General features: G+C 41.6%; 1 protein-coding gene across 4 annotated transcripts in view; it reads left to right on the forward strand.

The window, feature by feature from the left end:
* VPS13C (vacuolar protein sorting 13 homolog C) overlaps positions 1–21,157 on the forward strand; it is a 247,933-nt gene that overhangs the window by 113,602 nt on the left and 113,174 nt on the right. For all 4 annotated transcript variants that reach the window (XM_066592326.1, XM_066592327.1, XM_066592328.1 and 1 more), the window contains exons 22-31: positions 585–699; positions 1,559–1,694; positions 3,075–3,168; positions 14,181–14,341; positions 14,456–14,612; positions 15,031–15,110; positions 17,349–17,408; positions 17,678–17,828; positions 18,351–18,467; positions 20,835–20,938. In XM_066592326.1, coding sequence (XP_066448423.1) covers positions 585–699; positions 1,559–1,694; positions 3,075–3,168; positions 14,181–14,341; positions 14,456–14,612; positions 15,031–15,110; positions 17,349–17,408; positions 17,678–17,828; positions 18,351–18,467; positions 20,835–20,938 — 1,175 coding nt within the window. The remainder of the gene's footprint in view (positions 1–584; positions 700–1,558; positions 1,695–3,074; positions 3,169–14,180; positions 14,342–14,455; positions 14,613–15,030; positions 15,111–17,348; positions 17,409–17,677; positions 17,829–18,350; positions 18,468–20,834; positions 20,939–21,157) is intronic.

Consider the following 21,157-nt stretch of genomic DNA (forward strand, 5'->3'; position numbering starts at 1 on the left):
TAAACTTCTAATAGACTGCTATACTACATTTTAGTAGTGCATTAGAAAGCCGTTGGACCTCAGCAAGAGACTGAGCCTCATAAGCTACTGTAGCTGTCAGACCCGTAGGCCATTTTCAAGCTTCCAGGTGCCATGTCAACCTATCGGGACCTTGCAATTAAATCGTGGAGGTCTGATGGATAACAGAGGGAGCCCGCTCCCTCTGTCAGCCTTTTACATACAGCTATCATACTGACTACGACAAGTAAGGGGTTACACACTGGGAATCGGAGGTTTCTGGCTTCTGAAGCAGCGCTCTTAAAAGACAGCACTGCAAAATAAAGCCCCTTAACCTCCATCAAGGCATATAGTCGGCCATTAAGGGGTTGAGAGAATATGCTTAAACATCTTTACAATGTCTCCTATCCTGGAAAACACCTTTAAATATTAGTTGCTATTTAAGTGTTTTTCTTCACTGAAACACCAGTGCATCTGTCAATGAGTTCTGTCTGGTAATGCCATTTCTTCACTATTCACAAAAGTAGTATTAGTCTGTCCTCTTATTAGCTACAGTATATTAGTGTTATTGCTAAATTTTTCTGCAGGTGAAGACTGGAAGACTGCTCGAGGGATGAACTCTTCTCTTCACATCTTACAGCCTCTAGATTTTGAGGTCGAACTTTCAAAGGCCATGGTAGAGCGAGACAGTCGAATGCCTAGGTAAAGAATATCTGACGACATGCTTTCAATTTTCAGTACACTCTATACTATTTTGTGCTGCCTTTTTAACATTAGATGTTGAATTAATAGATTTTTAAAACTGAGAAGTACTCAGCCTCATGTATGACTGCCACTTCATAAGCTTTCTAAATCTGTTAAACCATACACACTTCAATATGTGTGTGTATATAGGTTCTTATTAAGGCAACCCTTTTTTAAAAACAAGATTTGCGTGGTGATCAGCTGATCGCTTCAGATCTGGCTCATTTGCAGTCCAGTGGAAATGTAGTATTAGGCCTCAGTCACACGGGCGCATCGGCACCCGTACACCGGCGCCGATGCGCCCGTGTGACTGACACCAGCAGACGGTCGTACCTGCAGACGGCCGTCTCTCTGCAGCGCCGGAGGAAAGAACATGTGACTGGCTTCATTGCCGGTCATGTGTTCTTTCCTCCGGCGCTGCAGAGAGACGGCTGTCTTTAGGTACAGCCATCTCCTTCCTGCAGTCACACGGGCGCATCGGCGCCGGTGTACGGGTGCCGATGCGCTCGTGTGACTGAGGCCTTAGACTGAGACCATTCAAATGGTAGTTCCTCTGTTTTGGTTGATAAAGGTTTATACACAGTGGTGGCATAGAGAAAATAAAAAAGGGCTTATAGTTAGTTAATACAGCGAATGACTGACAGTAGAATCAATTTACTTGCCTATTTCAAAGACAAAAAAGCTAAACTAGATTGGTGTGCACCTAATAATCTTTAGTGCAATGGCTCTTCATCATGCACTCTCTTTTAAAGTTATTTTTCTTAGCAGGCAACTGTTTCTGTAGATTGCTGAAGTTTGTTTTTACTGTACATTTTAGGTTTAAGGTGTCTGGAGAGTTGCCATTGGTGCGTTTGAAGATTTCTGACTATAAACTCCAAGGAGTGTTTGAACTGGTTAATAGTATTCCCCTTCCCCAGTCTCCAGCTAGCACCCCAACTACGCAGGAGAAAAAGGTAAGGCTTGTGTCAGGGTTTGCAAAATTTTCAAGTACTTTCTTTCGCACATAACACAGCTGCGATATTGCTGCATATTTCTCACGGCGATCTCTCTGTAGCCCATGTAAAAGAGGCCTAAAGCTCATAAGTGCTATTTTTCTATAGATTGGGCTACTGATAGGAACACTTTTAGCAGCATTCACTGCAAATTATGATAAATGCAAAATTATATTTGTCTGTACAAGCTCCTCTAGCTACAGAGAACATCTCTTTTCTTTTACACAGACACTGGAAAAAAAAATTTGCATCTATGATTTACAGACTCTTATAATTATGAAAGTTAGTAACTTGGTGCAGTTTGAGCATATATAGTGCTCTGATATTTTAGCTCTAGGGCATGGACCCAAGAAACCCCAGCTTAAAGGGATTCTGTCGGCAACATTTTTCTCTGACTAACAATCCCATAGACCATAGGGGGGAAAACAAACCGCTATACATTTTGTTTTATTCCCAGTACCTTCATCTATCCTCTTGTTTTCCCAACCCCGCCCATTGGTTATCCATGTCTCCAGGTCCCAGACACTTTTGGTGTAAGTGCATGGGTAGTGACTAGAGATGAGCGAGCGTACTCGCTAAGGCAAACTACTCGTCTAAAGATTCGGGTGCCAGCGGGGAGCGGCGGGGGAGATCTCTCTCACTCCCCCCCCCCCCCCCCCCCCGCTCCTTCCTGCTCACTCCCTCAACTTACCACTCTCCCCCGCCGGCACCCGAAGGCAGCATTCATTGAAGCCAAAGTCAGAGTTTTTATACAAGCCTGATTTTGGCTTGAAGGAATGCTGCCTTCCAATAGGTGGCACTGTAGAGGTTTAATCCATCTCCCTTATTTGCATATTACCCAGAGGAGCATGCATGGCCATTTGAGTCTCCTCACTCAGTCTAGGTGCTCTCCCTGAGGAGAAAAGATAACGTTTCCGACTTGTGTAGTAACTGGCCCTGCTGTAGACATTGGTTTTGCAATCATCACTGCACACGAGCCTAACCTAGGAGTGCAGTGCGCGAATTGTCTGGGATGCACAGCGTCTCCCCCTTAAGGAGTTGGCAATATTAATCAGTTGACAGGTTTGGAGTGGCAGGAGGGGCAGAGAACCTATGTCAGTCCCAAGGAGTGAACTGCCATTGAATGGCTTGATCCAAATATACATACTACGTGCAGACTTTGAAAACTCAGAATTTGGGCCCATGGAGGTACTGAGAATAAAATAAAATGTATGTTAGGTTTTTGTCTTTGATTCTCCTATCTGTGGTTAGGATTAGTGGATAAGGGGGAAAAATGTGACAGAAGGCTCCCTTTATAATGTGAAATTAAAAAAAATATATATTTTGTTAACCTTTTTTCAGATTCCTGCTATCCCAGTTTTGACCAGGAGACCAGTTGCACTCTTTAAAAAAGATATTGGAAAGCCATTATTTTTGGAGGAAGAATCCTCATCTGGTAAGTCCATATGTTATTTTCAAAAATTCCAGCAAGGTGTTTCTATCCTGTTCATGCAGCCATTACCACCTTATCCTGTCCTCTATTTCTGATCCCTGCTGATATGCTGCTTGAATGTACATTTACCACAATCTCCTGCAATGTACTTCCTTCCTGTGCATGTCTGTTCTTAGGATTGGTGGAGATCCCAGCAAGTTAGCCCCTATCATTTGGATAAGGGAATAACTTGTAATTCTGGCACAACACCTTTAAGATACGAGAATAGACTTTGAATGGCATAAGATAACTTTGTGACAAGTTGTCTATTAAAAGTTATGGGCCATTTACACGGGATGATTATCGCTCAAAATTTGTTCAAACAAACAAATTTGAGCAATAATCGTATAGTGTAAATGCACAAAAATGGCTCATTATTTGCTCAAAGCTTTTCATCACTGACTTTCAGTCAGCTTAGAGGGGTTGTCCCGCGAAAGCAAGTGGGGTTATACACTTCTGTATGGCCATATTAATGCACTTTGTAATATACATTGTGCATTAATTATGAGCCATACAGAAGTTATTCACTTACCTGTTCCATTGCTAGCGTCCTCGTCTCCATGGTGCCGTCTAATTTCAGCGTCTAATCTCCCGATTAGACGCGCTTGCGCAGTCCGGTCTTCTCCCTTCTGAATGGGGCCGCTCGTGCTAGAGAGCTGCTCCTCGTAGCTCCGCCCCGTCACGTGTGCCGATTCCAGCCAATCAGGAGGCTGGAATCGGCAATGGAACGCACAGAGCCCACGGTGCACCATGGGAGAAGACCTGCGGTCCACCGTGGGTGAAGATCCCGGCGGCCATCTTCGCAAGGTAAGTAAGAAGTCACCGGAGCGCGGGGATTCGGGTAAGTACTATCCGTTGTTTTTTTTTTAAACCCCTGCATCGGGTTTGTCTCGCGCCGAACGGGGGGGCTATTGAAAAAAAAAAAAACCCGTTTCGGCGCAGGACAACCCCTTTAAAACCCATCGTTGGATCACTGGCTTCTCATCCTATGCAAACACTCAGTGCTTCAAGTAGAAGGTGTAGCACTGAGCAACAAGCCTGCGATCCAGCAGGTGAAAACTCTCTACACAAGCGCTGATTACCTTAGCAGTGATGTCAGCGCTCGTGCGGTCATTTACCCGACTGTCGGCCCGTGTAAAAGGGACATTAGTTTGCTACATCTGTATGTTAAAGGAAAAAAAAAAACACTGGCCACGTTGACCTAAACAGTTACCATAGCTGCCGTGTAATCAAAGACTATGTAACTTGACCGAAACAAAAATGGGGAGGACATTCTTATACCTTATTTTAGTGTAAATGTACTAATTTTTAAAAATAAACGATACCTTTTTTTTCTTTTTACTTTTTATATTCATTACACTTACTAAAGCAAAAAAAATCTGTGAAATAAGGTATTTTTCATCCTTAAATGTCAAAAGAATCATTTTGGTAGCCCAGAAAAAACCCCAAATGGACCATTAAACATCCACTTGCATAAAATCACTGACTTGTTTGGTCATTTGACAGAAACCCTATGGTCATAAGGTGGCTAAGGGAGCGTGGCTTTTGGAATGCCACGAAAAACATCCGTGTAAGAGTGGTTTTACAGTGCTTTATCATATCTTCATTGCATGAGTCTGAGTTACTGGGATACTGTACCTTTATCGACCAAAAACAATCTCACGTAAGGCCTTATTCACACGGACTACAGAATTGTGCGATTTTGTAGCGCTACAAAAAAAGGCATGTATGTGGAGCCGATTGTTTCAAATGGGTTCTATCAGGCTACAAAACATAGTGATTTTGTAGCGGGAATTTGTAGTCCATGTGAACAAGGCCTAAAGAAGCACTCAGTAGGCTCCAATGCACCCTTATGAGCACCTTTTTAACTTGGGTTCAATTTAAGATATAGTATATCAAGGGTGGCTGGGACCTTGGGAGGCAGTGATCATGCTATCTTTAAATTTTGGATAAAAGGGTGGAAGACCTGAGAAAACTCAGACCTCAAGGTTGGATTTCAGAAAGGCAGATTTCAATTAACTCAGAAAGAGGGTAGGAAGAATCCAATGGCTGGATGTTCTTAAGGACAGAAATGTCCAAGAAGGTTGGGAAATATTGTGAAATGAGATTCTCAAAGCACAATTGTTAACAATCCCTAAAAAGAGCATTTAAAGAAACCAGGATGGATGAACACAGAACTTGCACACATGTTAAAAACAAAGAAAAATATGTTTAGCAAATGGAAAGAGGGGGGAATATCTAATGAAGAATGTAATGCAGTCTGCAGAAACTGTGGGCAAGTGTCAGAAAAGCTAAAGCTTATAATGAATTGAGGCTTGCAACAGAGGCCAAAAGCAATAAAAAAGGATTTGGGGGGTATATGAAAAGCAAAAGAAAAGTCAAGATTATATTGGATGCTTACAAGATAAAAATGGTGAATTGGTTAGGAATGATGTTGAGAAGGCAGAACTTTTAAATCTACTTTCTGAGAGAAAACAGATACAAAAAAAGGGATGTAACATCAATTGATGTTCCCTGTGCTATTGAGGGACTAAAAGAATGGAGGCTATCTATAAGCCGAGAGATGGTGAGGGAACACTTAGCTAACTTAAATGAATTCAAGTCTCAAGGTCCAGATGAATTACATACTAGGATACTGAAGGAAGCAGCGGAGGTAATTGCGGAACTACTCGCCATAATCTTTGAAAATTGCTGAAGAACAGGAGAAGTCCCAGAAAATTGGAAAAGAGCAAATGTTGTCCTGATCTTCAAAAAAGGGAAGAAAGTGGATCCCGGAAACTACAAGCCTGTGAGCCCGACTTCTATACCTGGAAAGATCTTTGAACAAATTATTAAACAGCATTTATGCAAGTACTTAGATGAGAATGGTGTAATTAACCAGAGCCAGCATGGGTTTGTAACAAACAAGTCATGCCAGACGAATCTAATTTCCTTCTATGACAGTCTCACCGACTGGGTTGATCAGGGAAATGTGGTGGATATAGTTTTATCTTGACCTTAGTAAAGCATTTGACATAGTATCTCATATTATAATTTATTGAAAAAATGACCAAATATAGGTTTGACAAGGCAACTGTTAGGTGGATTCACAACTGGCTGAGTAATTGTACTCAAAAAAGTGGTCATAAATGGCTGCACGCATCCAAGTGGAAGAATGTATCAAGTGGGGTACCACAAGGCTCTGTCCTAGGCCCAGTAGTGTTCAACATTTTTTTTATAAATGATTTAAAGGAGGGAATTGATAGGAAACTGATCAAATTTGCAGACGACACAAAGCTAGGAGGGGTAACTGACACTAGGGAAAGAAAGTATTCAAAAAGATCTAGAAAAGCTTGCTCAGTGGGCAGCGACTCACATAATGGTATTTAACAAGGAGAAATGCAAAGTCCTATGTCTGGGCAAGAAAAATGAAAAAAACGCATACAGAATGGGAGGAATTGGGCTAAGCAGCAGCACATGTGAAAAAGACTTGGGTATACTAATAGATCATAGACGGAACATGAGTCAACAATGTGATGCAGCAGCCAAAAAGGCAAACACAATTCTGGGATGTATTAAGAAAAGCATAGAGTTTAGATCACGTGAGGTAATTATCCCCCTCTATTCTTCCTTAGTCAGACCTAATCTGGAATACTGTGTCCAGTTCTGGGCACCCCACTTTAAAAAAGACCTAGAAAAACTTGAGCAAGTTCAGAGAAGAGTTACCAAGATGGTGAGCGGTCTGCAAATCATGTCCTAGGAGGCACGGTTAAAGGCTCTAGGAATATTTAGCTTGCAAAAAAGAAGGCTGAGTGGAGACTTAATAGCTGTCTACAAATATCTGAAGGGCTGTCACAGTGTGAAGGGAGCAGCCCTATTCTCATTTGTACAAGGAAAGACTAGAAGGATGAAACTAAAAGCGTTCTGAGCATGAGGGTGATCAAAGAGTGGAACAGTTTACCATGGGAGGTGGTGAGATCTCATTCAATGGAAGTGTTCAAACAAAGGCTGGACAAATATCTGTCTGGTATGATTTGGTGAATCTTTCTGGGGGTTGGACCAGATAACCCTGGAGGTCTCTTTCAACTCTACAATTCTATGATTCTATACTGAATTTGTAAAGGAGACAGTAGATGCAAATGCTAACATTTTTGGTACCTGGTACTTAAAATGCATGCTAGTAATCTTGCTACAATGTAGAATGTACCTTCACATAGTGTAAACATTGGCTTCCATTCACATCAGCAGATATGCTTTATAAATCACATAGCCCTATGTATAGACTTGGCACTGGGCAAACTTGCACACAGCAAAATACTTTACGAGCACCAAAATATCTCATGTCACATGGACTGATAACTGGACATGTGACACAGACAAAGGTAGGCGTATGCAGTTGACACACGTCTCAAGGTCATTAGGATATTCTATCCTAAGAAAAAGAATGTTTCCGTAGTATAAACTATTGCAATCTTTAATGGGGTTGTCCGGCCACACAGGGTAAAAATTTTTATAATGCTGCTGCTTCCCTTTCAGTAAGGATAGTAACACACAGCATACCGGGGCTCAAACCGGCCAGCAGATCAGCTGGAATGTCAGTTTCTTACCTTAGAATCTGATCTTCACTGCAGCTTTCAAAGATGGCGCCTCTGTGCTGCCTTCCCACAATGCTCTGCGCTCTCCCTCTTCTGTGTGCGCGCTCCCGATGGCAGTAAGAGGCATGAAAAGGCAGGATTTCATGGCCTCCCTCAGCTCACGTCCTAGCCCCGCCCACGACACGCCCACCTCTATTGAACTGCTCTACAGTCTCTCCCCGCCCAGGCCCCACCCCCTGCTGCATACTATAATCAGAGGGGGTGTGGCCAGGGGAGACTGCGTTATACACTCATGTCAGGATAAAATCCTGGCATGAGTGTAAACAGCAGCACAGTGCATAGTGAATGAAGAGGGGCTGGGGAGAGCCCAGAGAGAACTCTCCTGCAGCCCCCCACTGCAAGGCTACCTACTGCCCCCCCCCCCCCACCCTGCTAAAGTGAAACAAAACATTTCCCCACACACACATGCCCTCATAGTGCCCCTCCCACAGTGCCCCCCCTAATGATCCCCCACAGTGCCACAAACAGTGCCCTCTACAGTACCCCCTACACATGCCCCCCAGTGTCACCCCCTACAGTGCCCTCCAAAGTAGCCCCCCTCATTCCCCCCAACCACAGCATTCTCCACAGTCCCCCCTCAACAGTGCCACCCCCCCCCCAGAGTCCCCCCCCACTGCACTCCAAAGTAGCCCCCCTCCACATGCCCCCCATCCACAGCGTCCCTATACAGTGCCCTCCCCCACAGAGTCCCCCTTTACAGTGCCCACAGACAAGTACACTAACAGCACCCCCCCCTCCCCCCTCCCCCTGGGACTTCTGACAGCCGGGTCTCCTGATATTGCGCACACACACACATCACTGCACCCCCCCTCCCCCCTCCCCCCGGGACTTCTGACAGCCGAGTCTCCTGACATTGCACACACACACACATCACTGCCGCCGTGCCCCCCCCCCCCCCCCGGGACTTCTGACAGCCACTTGCACACATCCATCCATCCATCCTCCCCCCTCCCTCCCTCCCTCCCTCCTCCTCCTCCCCCCCCCCCCCACGAGAGCCCGCCCCTCCTCTCATTCTTACCTTGGAGTTGAAGAGCCAGCAGACACGCCTCCCCTGCAGGCAGAACTGAGCTTCCCAGGCTGAAGTTCTTCTGCACATGCGCAGAGCTGTGCTGGAGAGGCACGTCCCCGGTCGTCCCGACAAGAAGAGGACAAGAGACTTGTCGGAACCAGGAACCATAGCAACCGAGGAGCAACACAGGGGGGGGCAAGCCTAAAGGTAACTGAATAACTTCTGTTTGCCTAATTTACAATGCACAATGTATATTACAAAGTGCATTGTATTGGGCAAACAGAAGTAATGAGACCTAATGTTTATGGCCGGACAACCCCTTTAAGTATATTTTTATAGAGCAGATATCATGAAGAAACTTATGTGGCTGTTCCATTCATCTGAAAGAGAAATGTAGAAATTGATTAGGAAATTTAGTTAGGCCAGTGTTCCATATACAAGCCGAACTAAAGTCTTGAGTGAAGTGCGGCAAACTTATTACCAGTTGCATGCCTTTTCATAAATTTGGCACATCATTGGCTAATACATGCGCCAGACCATGAAATGTACACCAGCTTTGAGCGGGTGTAGATTTCCATCATAATTTTAAACCAGTTAAATTATAGTAAGGCCTCATGTCCACAGGCGGGTCTGATTCCGCATGCGGGAGCCCCCAGCAGAATCCAACACTGCCCATGCCCGGCGACCCTGCTTACCCGTCTGGTTTTTCTGTTTTCTATACTGCAGACGTGTTCAGAAGTGTCGGCCAGGGCATATGCGCAGTAGTGTGTTTTTTATGTTTTTTTTTTTTTTCTTCAAACTCCTGCCGAATCGGCGACCAATCCGCAATGGAAGCCGTCCATTTGGGAACCACAGCAAAATGGAGCATGCTGCAATTTGTTATCCGCACCAAAAGGTCCGTGAAACAGATTTGCATGCCTTATTTTAGCTGCGAATGCCCATGCTTCCCTATGGGTGGCTTGAATCCTGGAACTTCCACTTGGATTCCGCAAATCAAATCCGCCTGTGGACATTGGGCCTGAAACTAATGAGCCGCGAAAGTCTATACTCCCTTCTTTTCCCCGGCTGAGTCATGACTAAGGGGCAAGTGAGATGCAAAAAATGACTGGCTGTAAGTTTTTGCACAAGCCTCTGCTTCTGCTAAGAATTTGGAACATTTTACCCCAAATTTCATGCGCATCTATTTTTATTGAATGGGTCATTTTTAAACAAATGAACCTTCTTCTCATCTATCCATCTTGTAGACAATCCGTGGCCACTTAACCCCTCAAGTGGCTTGCCCGGAAAGTTTCTGGGACTAGCTCCACTGCCCATAGTGATAAAGCCCGGAAGGTTTCCGGGCTATGTTTCACTATGGGTCTTGCAGAGCACAATGCCACAAGTTGTGGCATTGTGCTCTGCCTGCCCTGTCCCACACAGAACAGTGCAGGACTTTAATAAAAAGCAGCAGGAAATTGCCGGCAGATCGGTAATATCTTCCTGCTTTTTTTAAACTCCTGCACTGCTTTGTTTACAGGTTGCCACCGAGACCATCGGATTGTCAGAAGCCAGCAGCTTCTTAAACAGCAGAGAATGGAGAAAACCTCCGTTCTCTGCTCTTTAACTCTTTACATGTCGAGGTCTATGCGACTGCAACATGTGAAGGGCTGACACCATCGGACCCACTCAATATGAACAGGGGATCCTGATGGGTCTCTGTGGAAGTCCCCTAAAGGGACAAAAATTTTAAAGTTTAAAAAAAAAAAATAAGAAAAACAAAAAAAGTTAAAAAATTACAAAAAAACTAAAGTACCTCTTCTCTTTTTACTTTGTAAAAAATTAAAAACAAAATTACACATGTGGTATCCCTGTGTTTGTAATCACCCAGAGAAGGCAGTTAGTACATCATTTAACCCCTTAATGGAGCGGCTCCCCCCCCCCCCCTTTAAAAAATCATAACTCTTCTATTTATTCATCCACATCGCTGTATGAGGGCTTGTTTTTTGCAGAATGAGTTGTATTTCTCAATGGTGCTATATAATGTACTGTATAATATACTGATAAGACTTTACAAAATTCTAAGTGGAGTAACATGAAAGAAAAATGACATTCCACCACCTTTTAGTGCGTTTTGTTTCTACAGCGCACAAACTGCAACAAAAATGACATAATAACTTTATTCTATGGGTCAGTATGATAACTACGATACCACATTTTTAAAGTTTTTTTTTTCTTTGCTGTCGTACTTGTATTTTTAATTTTTAAAATTATTTTCTGCTGCATCTTCTGCGCGCAATAACTTTTTTATTTCTCCGTCGACAGGATATCCCGCAATAAATGAGCAAGGGCTCATTTATTGCGAGATATCCTGTAGTTTCTGTTAGTACCAATTCAGAATACATACAACTTTTTGAACTTTCTTTTCACTGCATTTTTTTCTGGAGACAGGATGACTGAAAGTGCATTTTTGGCGTTCACTTTTTTTTTTTTTTTTTTCGGACTACATTCACCGTGTGGGACAAATGATGCACTACTGTGATAGATCGGGCTTTTAGGACGCGGCGATACCAAATATGTATTTTTCTTTTATGATTTAGATTTTTGATTATAGATATGGCAAAAGAAAGGTAATTTTAAACTTTTATGGCTTTTTTTTTAAAACTGTGAATAAGTCGCGAAAAAGAAAAAAAAACATTACAATTAGGTATTGGCATAATCGTACTGGCCTGTAGAATTACTTTAATGTAGTATTTATACTGCTCAGAGAATGCAGTGAAATATAAAAATAAAAAACATGCCAAAATTACAGATTTTGTTAATCTTGCCCCTAGAAAAAATGGAATAAAAGCGGTCAAAATTTTACATGTTCCTTAAAATTAGATAAATGAAGCCTAGAGTTCATCCTGCAAAAAACAGGCCCTTTTAGAGCTCTGGCAATGCAAAATAAAATTAATACGGCTCTTGGAATGAGGCGACACAAAAGCAAACCTTTTAAGGAAAAAAATGTTTTAAATGTATAAAAGTAGCAAAAACTGTATAAACTCGGTATCGCCGGAATCGCACTGACTCAGACTAATGTTATCACATTATTTATTCTGCACACTGAACGCCGTAAAAATGAAATCCAAAGAACAAATGGTAGAATGTCTTTTTTTTTGTTTTTTTTCCCCCAATCTCCCTACAAATTTTTGTTACAAAAGCTATACAATACATTATATATACCTAAAAAATGCCATAAAAAAAAACAACTTGCCCCGCAAAAAACAAGCCCTCATATGGCCGTGTCAACGGAAAATGAAAACGTTATGGCTCTTGGAACGTGACTGGAAAATTAGTTGAAATTAAATGATTGGCCCATTTAAAAAACATGGGTCTGACAGGGTGGTGAGAAACCCGCCACTGAACGGGTTAAAGGATAATTATTTATAGAGGCCATAAAGACTCCTCCGCTTGTAGGTTATTCACCTTGTGTAGGAGGTAGATGTTTGTTTGATTTTTTTCATAGCTGCAGTCGTCTTTTTTTTTTTTTTTTTTTTCTCTTTTTTTCTGGACTCATTCTTCATTGTCTTTGCAGTCCCCAGACATTAGAACAAAATATATGAACCAGTTATATCCCAATAATTACCTCTGTATACGTACCAGCTTCACATAGTAATACAGGATGTTACGCAGAAATCAAAGACATTGATCATAATACAACACTGGTATTAAATCTATAATGCTTATACATATCAGTGGCAAAAGACCTAGCCACCAAAGAACATGATAGCTTGATACGGGCATGGATATCCCACAACTGAAAGAAGCAGTGCAAAACCGAAAAACATGGAGGAAGCTCGCCTTTAGGGTCACTAAGGGTCATGAACGGCTAACAACAACATTAAAACAGCTTATAATTTGCGCTTGTGTCCCCACCATATTTGTTTCTAGAAGCAATATTCCACCCCCTACCTTGTCCCCCAAAGCACCTGTTACCCTTGTAATAGTTTAGAGATCGATCCATTGGGGTATTACGGAGTAAGTTCATTAGTGCTGCTCCGGGAGTACTTAACCATTTTAGCCATATTTTATTTTATGGAATACTAATGAACACCTAGCCGGACAGCAGCCATGTGCTTACAGGACCTGTGATGACTTCACTGTCATGTGATAAGGGGCGGAGCATGTTAACTCACGGACAGACAGTCGTTAGTATTTTGATTCTTGTCCTTGATCTGAAAAGGACACAGCGCCATAAATTTGGATCCTGGGCTTTGATCCTGCGCCATAGTAAAATACTGCATGGGATTAAAGCTGCAATGTAGCAGAAGCAGGTTGGGTTCTCGGCTGTTAGTCACAGCCAATGACCCGGAGGAGAAGACAGAAGTTATTTTTAACCGTTTCTGCATTCTCTCCTGCAGTGCTTAATGAGTGCTATGTAGTGAATAGACAAATCGAAAGCGCAGCTTCGACTATTCTACCATGTGATCGCTGGGTGACCCCTGCTTGACAAAGACCGCATAGGTCGCAACGTCGCATATCTGATGGATACCATTGAGACACAATAAATGGTTTGAATTTTTTCATAATACCATATGGAGTAAGATACTAGTTCCTTTGTGCCGCACACCTGTTCTTATTGTTGGATCGCTGGGTGCCACCTGTCATGGCAGAGTTGCAGAGTCTTAGCAGACCCAGAATGACTCTGCTAGCAATTATTGTTACTATGGAGGGGATGGTTTTACCTGTAACTGAGTTTCCTATGGATGGCCCAGCTACAGTGGGAAAGTGTGTAATAAAAAAAATGTAAACAATGTTAATGTCCACCCATGTGCCATGATGGAAAACATCGCTGTGAAAAATTGTTATAAAACTAATTTTATTTTGTAATTAAAAAAAAAAAAAAGGAAGTAAAAACGACCCACTGGCGATGCCCACCTAAACAATCTCCATATGTGCCCTGTAATTCAAGACTGTACAAATTCAAGTTCTATATCAAAATGTCTGAAACAAAATAAAAGGCCTATTCTGGTACTATATTTTATTTTTTCGCTTTTTGCCCCTAATTAATCAAACAAATTTATTTTTAAAAGTAGTATATTTACGCTAAAATAAATGGGGGAAAAAAAGTTACGTTAAAAAAGATGTAAAAACGTAGACCTGTATGTCACAAGAGAAAACGCATCAAAAATAATTTTGGTAGCCAAAGTAAAAAATAAAATAGCGCTGTAAAACCACCACATGGGTAAAATCTACTGTCAGGTTCTTTAGGACATAAACAAACTGCTCCTCAAGGGTTTAACAACTAACAACTTTTTTTTCTGCTGTTAAGCACTACAAAACTGTTTTTTACTTTGTTTCTCGTTTTCATTTAGACTCTGGTGAAGAATTCTTTGATACAACAGCTAATATTCCCCTGCCGGTAAAAACCAAAGCAATCCAGAAAGCCGTTGCAGACATTGGTAAGCCTACGCCAGCAGCAGAAACCAGTCTTGAGGACCTCACTGATCTGCATCTCAAGTTTGAAATAAAAGAAGTAGGTGGAGAATAAGATGAAAATTTATATTTCTTCCTTTCTCTTAATTATAAAGCAAGTTTTAGGAAAGTTGTGTTTAAAGTTCTTCTCATTTTGTGTACTGTTATCAACCAGGTTACGCTAGAACTGACTAAGCAGCGGGAGAAGCAGGAGAATACAGTCCTCCTTTTCAGTATACAACAGCTGGGAACTGAAGCCTACGTGAAGACCCATGACCTTAGTGTTGTATCATACTTAAAGAAAATAACTTTAGACTACTATGATGTTTCAGGTAAACTACGTAAAATACCAATGTATTCTGATTATTGAAGGGAATCTGTCGCCACCTTTATGTTACCCTCTCTGAGGAGAGCGAAAGATAGTGACAGGCACACTTATTGCAGCAATAGATCTGCCTTATCCATCTGTAAAGCAGTTTGTCAGAAACTGACATTTTATTAGTAGCAGCAACACGGAGGACAACAGGAAGGTTGATGCAGCTATAGCCTAGAAGAGAAGATTAATCTTTGAATTCTATTAAAGCAATAACAGATTTGTGCTTTGAAGGGGATGTATCGCTCAATCAGCAATGTGCCGTCACTTTGTCAGATAGGAATAACTATCATAAAATAGCATTTTTCAATTTGAAATATTTTAGATAAAAATGATTCCGAAAGGGTTTTTGGTTTCACCTTTTTTATATATTATAGGTCTAATCAGGCAACCTCTTCATTTAATCAGTTCTTCTGATAAAGAATGCTTGGATCTGTTAAAAGTGGAGTATATTAAGGTACGACATATTCTAGACACTTTTTTCACCTAAGAATGTAACTTTTTACCTATCCTTGTTATGGTAGTAGGTGTCTGTTGATAAGCAATCCATAGTGTTATATTGCAATAACATTATTATTAGTGTTGCTTGTTGTGATAGCTCGGATGGTTAAACTGCCCCAATTTTCACCAAATCTGGTTGGGTGAGTTAAAACTGATTTTTTTTTTTTTAAATTCACCAAATTTCCTTGTAAAGAGGTCCAAGTGCAGCCAATCAGCAGCCAGGGTGCTTTGATGATGTCACAAAATATGGCAACACTTCTGCAACACAATGCTCTGCGCTAGCCCACAGTACCAGATGCTCAGCTGCCATTTCTTCACCCAAAAAGCTGTCCGTGCTCTGCACCACCATGTGAGTGATAATGTGTCCATGGCGTTGGAGAATACGGTCAATGGCAGGGTGCACCTGACCACGGACATGTGGTTCAGCAAGCATGGCCCAGGGCATTACATATACTTAAAAGCGCACTGGATCAATGTCCTGGAGAATGGCACATGAAGGTGAATGGAGTGGTCCACATTTCATGGAACCTCTAAGACTTGCAGGACATTCATTAGTGTCTGTCTTGGCCCCTGTAATGAAAAATAGGCTTTTGGCAGCATACAGAGGTGCAATGTAGAAGGAGTTTATTATCCCATCACAATACAATGCAGCGACGTTTCAGCCGCAAGGTCTTTTTCGAGCTCGAAAAGGGCTTGATAAAAACCTTATGGCTGAAACGTTGCTGCATTGTATTGTGATGGGATAATAAACTCCTTCTACATTTGCACATCTATATGCTGCAAAGGCCTCCTCTTCGTCACTTGGACTGCTTGAGAGAACAAAGGTTTGGATTTGCTTTCTTTTTGGCTGTTGCATACCTCTGTCTGACCCAGTGGGTTCCGTACTGGTGCTGCTGGCACAGCCTTCTTTCTCTATCTGCGGTTTTGGCCTCTTTGACTTCTGGGTGTCTAAGCTGGGCAAGTGGCTGGAGCTTGCCTAACATGCCTTAGAGGTGCTTGCTTGTCTTGCTGCCAGTGCGCTATCGCGGATGGTTTTCAGGCAGATGCGTCTGTCAATGAGGATCGCCTAATGTTCATATAAATGGACTATGCATGGATTTCATCAGATTCCGTTGATTAGTTGGCACGCTGGCAATTCTTAATCACATGTTATTGAGTATAGATCTGTATGAAAGACCACACACTGCCCTGAAAGTGGTGGTGGTGGTGCTGCTGCTGTCCTTTTTGCTTTCACCATGTTTCCTTCTCCTACTGTACTCCCCCCACAAAAGAAAAATATGGTAATACGGAGCTGTAGCTCTCAAGTTTCCACAGAAGCACACTGTACCCTCAAGATGCTGTTGCTGGTTGTGGTGATGCTGCCATCCTCTTCCTGTGTCTGCCATCTTTCCTCCTCCGCCATCCTCATCCACCTCTCCCAAAACAAAAAGTTTGTAACGCAACAAACCGCTGTAGCTCTATAGCTTTTCCTTGCATAAGGCCAGTGCTTGGGTGTTCTGTTCACCTAGTAGATTTTGTCCTTTTCAAACCAGCTGCATTCCTGCGGTCTCCCTTGGTGTAATTTTCGATCTAGGGCTCCCTACGTGGGCTGCCTTTTTGTTTGCAGTGACACCTGTGCTACACACCCTGTACCCCCCTTTTTTTTTTTTTTTTTTCCCTTAATCAATTTTTGGGAAGAGCAGAGTCTTCCTAGGTGTATGGCTATATTTGTATTCAAATTTGGCGACTATGACTGCATTAGAAACCTTCTGGAGGGTAAATTAGCGAATCCTATTTTTACTCCCACTGATTGTAATAGAAATCAAAATGAGTTGTTACAAATCATCATTAGGGGGAAATCAGCCCAATCCCGACCAAAGTAGATTATTCCACTAATTGCTCATCACCAATTGCTATGATTAGTGTTTACTTAGAGTAAATGTTGCAGAATTTACTATTGAAAATCCACCAGTTTTCTGGGGCAAATTGCATAAGGTAACATAAGGTAATATTTATGATGTGTTTTTGGACGCGGTTTTTTTTTTTTTGGTTTTTTTTTTTTGCTGTCTATCAGGATGTGGCTTGAATGTAACATTGTCACTGTAATAAATGTGGTTCATTTTAAGACTGTCTAGTCTGTTTGCATGGTTTACCTATTAGACCGTGTTAGTAAATCTGCCCCATTGTGTAAAGCTTGCACTGTTTTTTATTTCAGGCTAACAAAAATGGACCTAATTTTCATACCATCTTTGAGAACACAGAACAAACACTAAAGGTATAATCCTGATCCTTTTCAAGCGTATTGTATAGTGTGACATTCATGTATTTCTAGATAATTGGTTAAAAAAATATTTATAAAGGTATGTTTACATGGTCTATATTAATAATGCCTCCAATGCGGAGGGAATATATGCAGTGCTTTCATCGATTGTTCTGTGCCGATGACTTCCATTTTCCATAGCATACGCATAGTTCTGAATGACACTTTCCAATAAATCCTGGTTACTAGTAAGAGGTGTATAAACAGCTATTCGTTTCCACCAGGTGGCCTTTTCATCAATGGACCTCCTGCTTCACTCTCAGGCTTTGCTGTCTGCTATCGGTTTCATAACGGCAGCCGTCCCCAGCATTCCTGATAAGGCAGAGCCGGCCTCTGTACAGAAGCACCAGGACAAAGGGACTTTTGTTAAGAAAGGTAAAACCCAGGATAAATATTGGTTGATTGCGTACGTCTACTCATATTAATGATGGGGGTGTATAAACCTTATCGCACCACATCCTACTCCTGAATGCAGAGGCCTACTTAACTCCTTCAGCCAGTGGCATTGCATTTCTTTAAAAACTAAGCAATTATTAAAGCAGGTCATGGATTTAAGGATGCCTAAATAGCAAATAGTGCAGTAAAGTTTTCTTACAGTGTTAAACCGTTAAAGGCCTATTGACCAGCTTGGCATAACTGCTCTTTTACAGCCATGTGCCTACTGAAAATGGTTTTCAGTGCAGAGTTCATTCCTTTTCAGGCTTTCCAGCATGTAATCATTGGGTGCAATGTAAACCGAAGGGAGGATTCTAATTTGTATGTTTTAATCTATCAGATAATGGATTCTGTTGGGCCGGGTAGATAAAATTCCTCATATCTGTGTAGGTGAAGGAGAAATGCTTATGACGCAGATTATTAAAAACGAACTAAGATTTGTATTTTATTCTTTTCTTCAAGCAACAAAAGCCTCTAAAGATAAAGACTTCATCGCCTTTAAACTGTTTGCTAAGCTGGATTCTTTCAGTATGAATATGTGGGATGAGAACAATCATATCGCTGAAATCAAAATATTGGGTATGTTGGCAATCCTTCTGTGAGCAGTGTGATACAGGCTAGTTCAAGAAGCCATCTTTTCTTAAGATAAGCTTACAATTCATGGTCATAATTTGTACCTCTGTGGACCGACCAATGTTATTATTTTTTGGGTGTTAAAAGCAGTTCCACCTCTTCACAAGCTAATGATAATAACTGTAAGCTAAAACAATGTTCTAAAATTCTTCACTTTTTTTTTTCCCTATTAAAAATCTTTAAAAAATCTGAAATTGACTGGTGCTGGCAAGTGTTTCATCTTCCACTGATGGGTTCTGTCTGGATGTGCCATTTGTGCTCAATGACTGCCCCACGCTGTTCATTGTTTAGCATGTGCTCAAGTTTAAAAACGAGCTTGCCTTAGCCTTCGAGACCCATAAAAAATGCTATTGGGCTGAAAGGTAAGGGAATGGCAAATCCAGGGAGCTATGTTTCATAGTCAGAGTGCCCCGTTCCTACGCTTTGTCCTCATGATGGTGGTGTGCACACACAGCTTGACTCTTTTTCAGGCAAAACTGTGCATGCATTCCCATTTATCTCTATGGGAGAGACCATGCTCAGAGTTGGCTATAAGGAGTCACACCAACTTTGCAGGGACACGTCAGAGGAACAGATAACCCCGGTGAGTATGAAATGCACAAATTCCTCTGACTACCCATCCCTCAACTTTTGAGCTCCATAATCGTTTTATGGAGCATAATAATTCCCTTTTATCATTCTGCTGTTAAGGCCCATTTACACAGAGTGATGATTGCTCAAAAATTGCTAAAAAGTGATCATTTGAGCGATAATCGTTGCGTCTAAACATGCGGCCATCGTGCGCTTCTAGCTGATCTTTCAGTTCAGTCCAACCTAAAAATCATCCTTCAGCCTTATCAGTAGTTCTCCATAGGTAGTGCTGATGGCATTGTTTCCCGTTGGAGAACAAAGGAACTGAAAGCAGATAAGAGCCCTCGGGCTATTAACTGCGTTCAGTGAAGGCTTCTTTTACACACTTAATTGCTCCTAAGTAGCTGATTAGCTGCTAAATAGTTTATGCAAAATGATCACTCAAAGCTGTCACTCAAACTGTCTTTGAGCAATCATTGTTCCGTGTAAATGGGCCTTTACACTGAAAAGAGAGCGAGAGATGGAGTCTATCTCTACACTAATAGAGTGCTATTATTTGTCTCAAATATACAGTAGTATCTTCAGCGAAACATTTAGTTTGTACTGTTATAATGTTGCTGTGGACTGAGAGGTCCTGAAAATTTAATAGACAAACACAAGCTAATAAATATGGGAGGCTTTCAAAGGGAAATAAGCTGGTTCAAAATCCCGAGTTAAAAGGCCCTTTTACATGGCCCAGTCATCGTTCAGAGTCTCGCTGGATCGTGGGAATCTAAACAATGATTGGGCCGTGTTAATTCCCGCAGTGACTAAACGTCAAATAACTATTCCTCTTTCAGTTTTTGCAGACCTAAACATGAGCAATTGGCCAGTGTAAACAGTGATTTGCTTACTGTGGATGGATGTGGACGGGCTGGAGATCGTTCCGACCCTCCTGCCTCCATTCTGTGAGCGATACTTGTTCCTGTGTGAACACACAAAAGCGATTATCGCTGGTATGACAGCCGTCCCATTTAAAAGGGCCCAAAGCCAGCTCAGGGTACATTTACACTGGGCAACAATCGTTTAGATACTACTCGCTCCGAAAAGTAGTTGAAGTGTACGAGCAACAGTATGCTTTTTAAACAGAGTGATGGTGGTTTGTTTGCTGAAATATCTTTCATAGATGGGATCGCGTTTGCTAGTCATTCAAATACAAACAACTGTGACTTTACATCACATTACTTTTTGATCAACCAGTGACTTATTCGCCACACCTGTTGATAGCAGTTTTTACAGTGAACTGTCATGCGAACGCGCTCTTATTCGTCCCAAAGTTGTTTCATGTAAAGGTACCATTAGATGGATCTATAGAAGAGTGCTTTTGTAGCAGCGCTCTGGCACTTTGTATGTTTGGAGTCCCACTACAGCCCCACACAAATTTCATCCCTCAAAACCTTTTTAATTAAGGGGTTTCAAGAACTTTGCATTCACTTAACCAATCTCAATTTTGGCTTCTACTGCCTTTTCCGATCACCCAGTTAATATAAAAATTTGACTCTCAGAAAACTTAAAGTTAGGTGCCTGTTCATTAATGTCTTCTGTTAGTTTTCAGCACCCAATGCTGTGTGTACTGAGTGTTTAAATTTTGTTGAAAAAAAAATAATTCCCATCGTTTTTAATACTGTGGATTATTGCTGCCATTTATAATTATAGTTGTTTGCTAAGGTTTTTTTTTTTTTAATTGAACAATTCTATTTCCAGGCTTAGACTCTTCTGTTTTCCTGGAATCCAGCCAGATAGAAGTGTTTGCCAGGCTGAAGGATATTGTTGTCAATGACGTCAATCCAAAAACCATTCATAAAAAGGTGAATATATTACAGGAGAGGTACATCTATTCTGGTTTTCCTTATGTCACATGCAAGTTCAATCCTTCTTCTTCCTTACTTTAATAAACTACATTTCACACATAAGAGAATAATGTATTCCTCAAGTATATGCCATTAAGAAACCTTGCAAAAGTAATAGAACGTTGCATAGCTAAAGGCGCTAACATTTAACCTGAATGTGTTTGTTGAACGGTTTTG

The sequence above is a fragment of the Eleutherodactylus coqui genome, chromosome 2 (assembly GCF_035609145.1).
Source record: "Eleutherodactylus coqui strain aEleCoq1 chromosome 2, aEleCoq1.hap1, whole genome shotgun sequence".
NCBI classification, from domain to species: domain Eukaryota; kingdom Metazoa; phylum Chordata; class Amphibia; order Anura; family Eleutherodactylidae; genus Eleutherodactylus; species Eleutherodactylus coqui.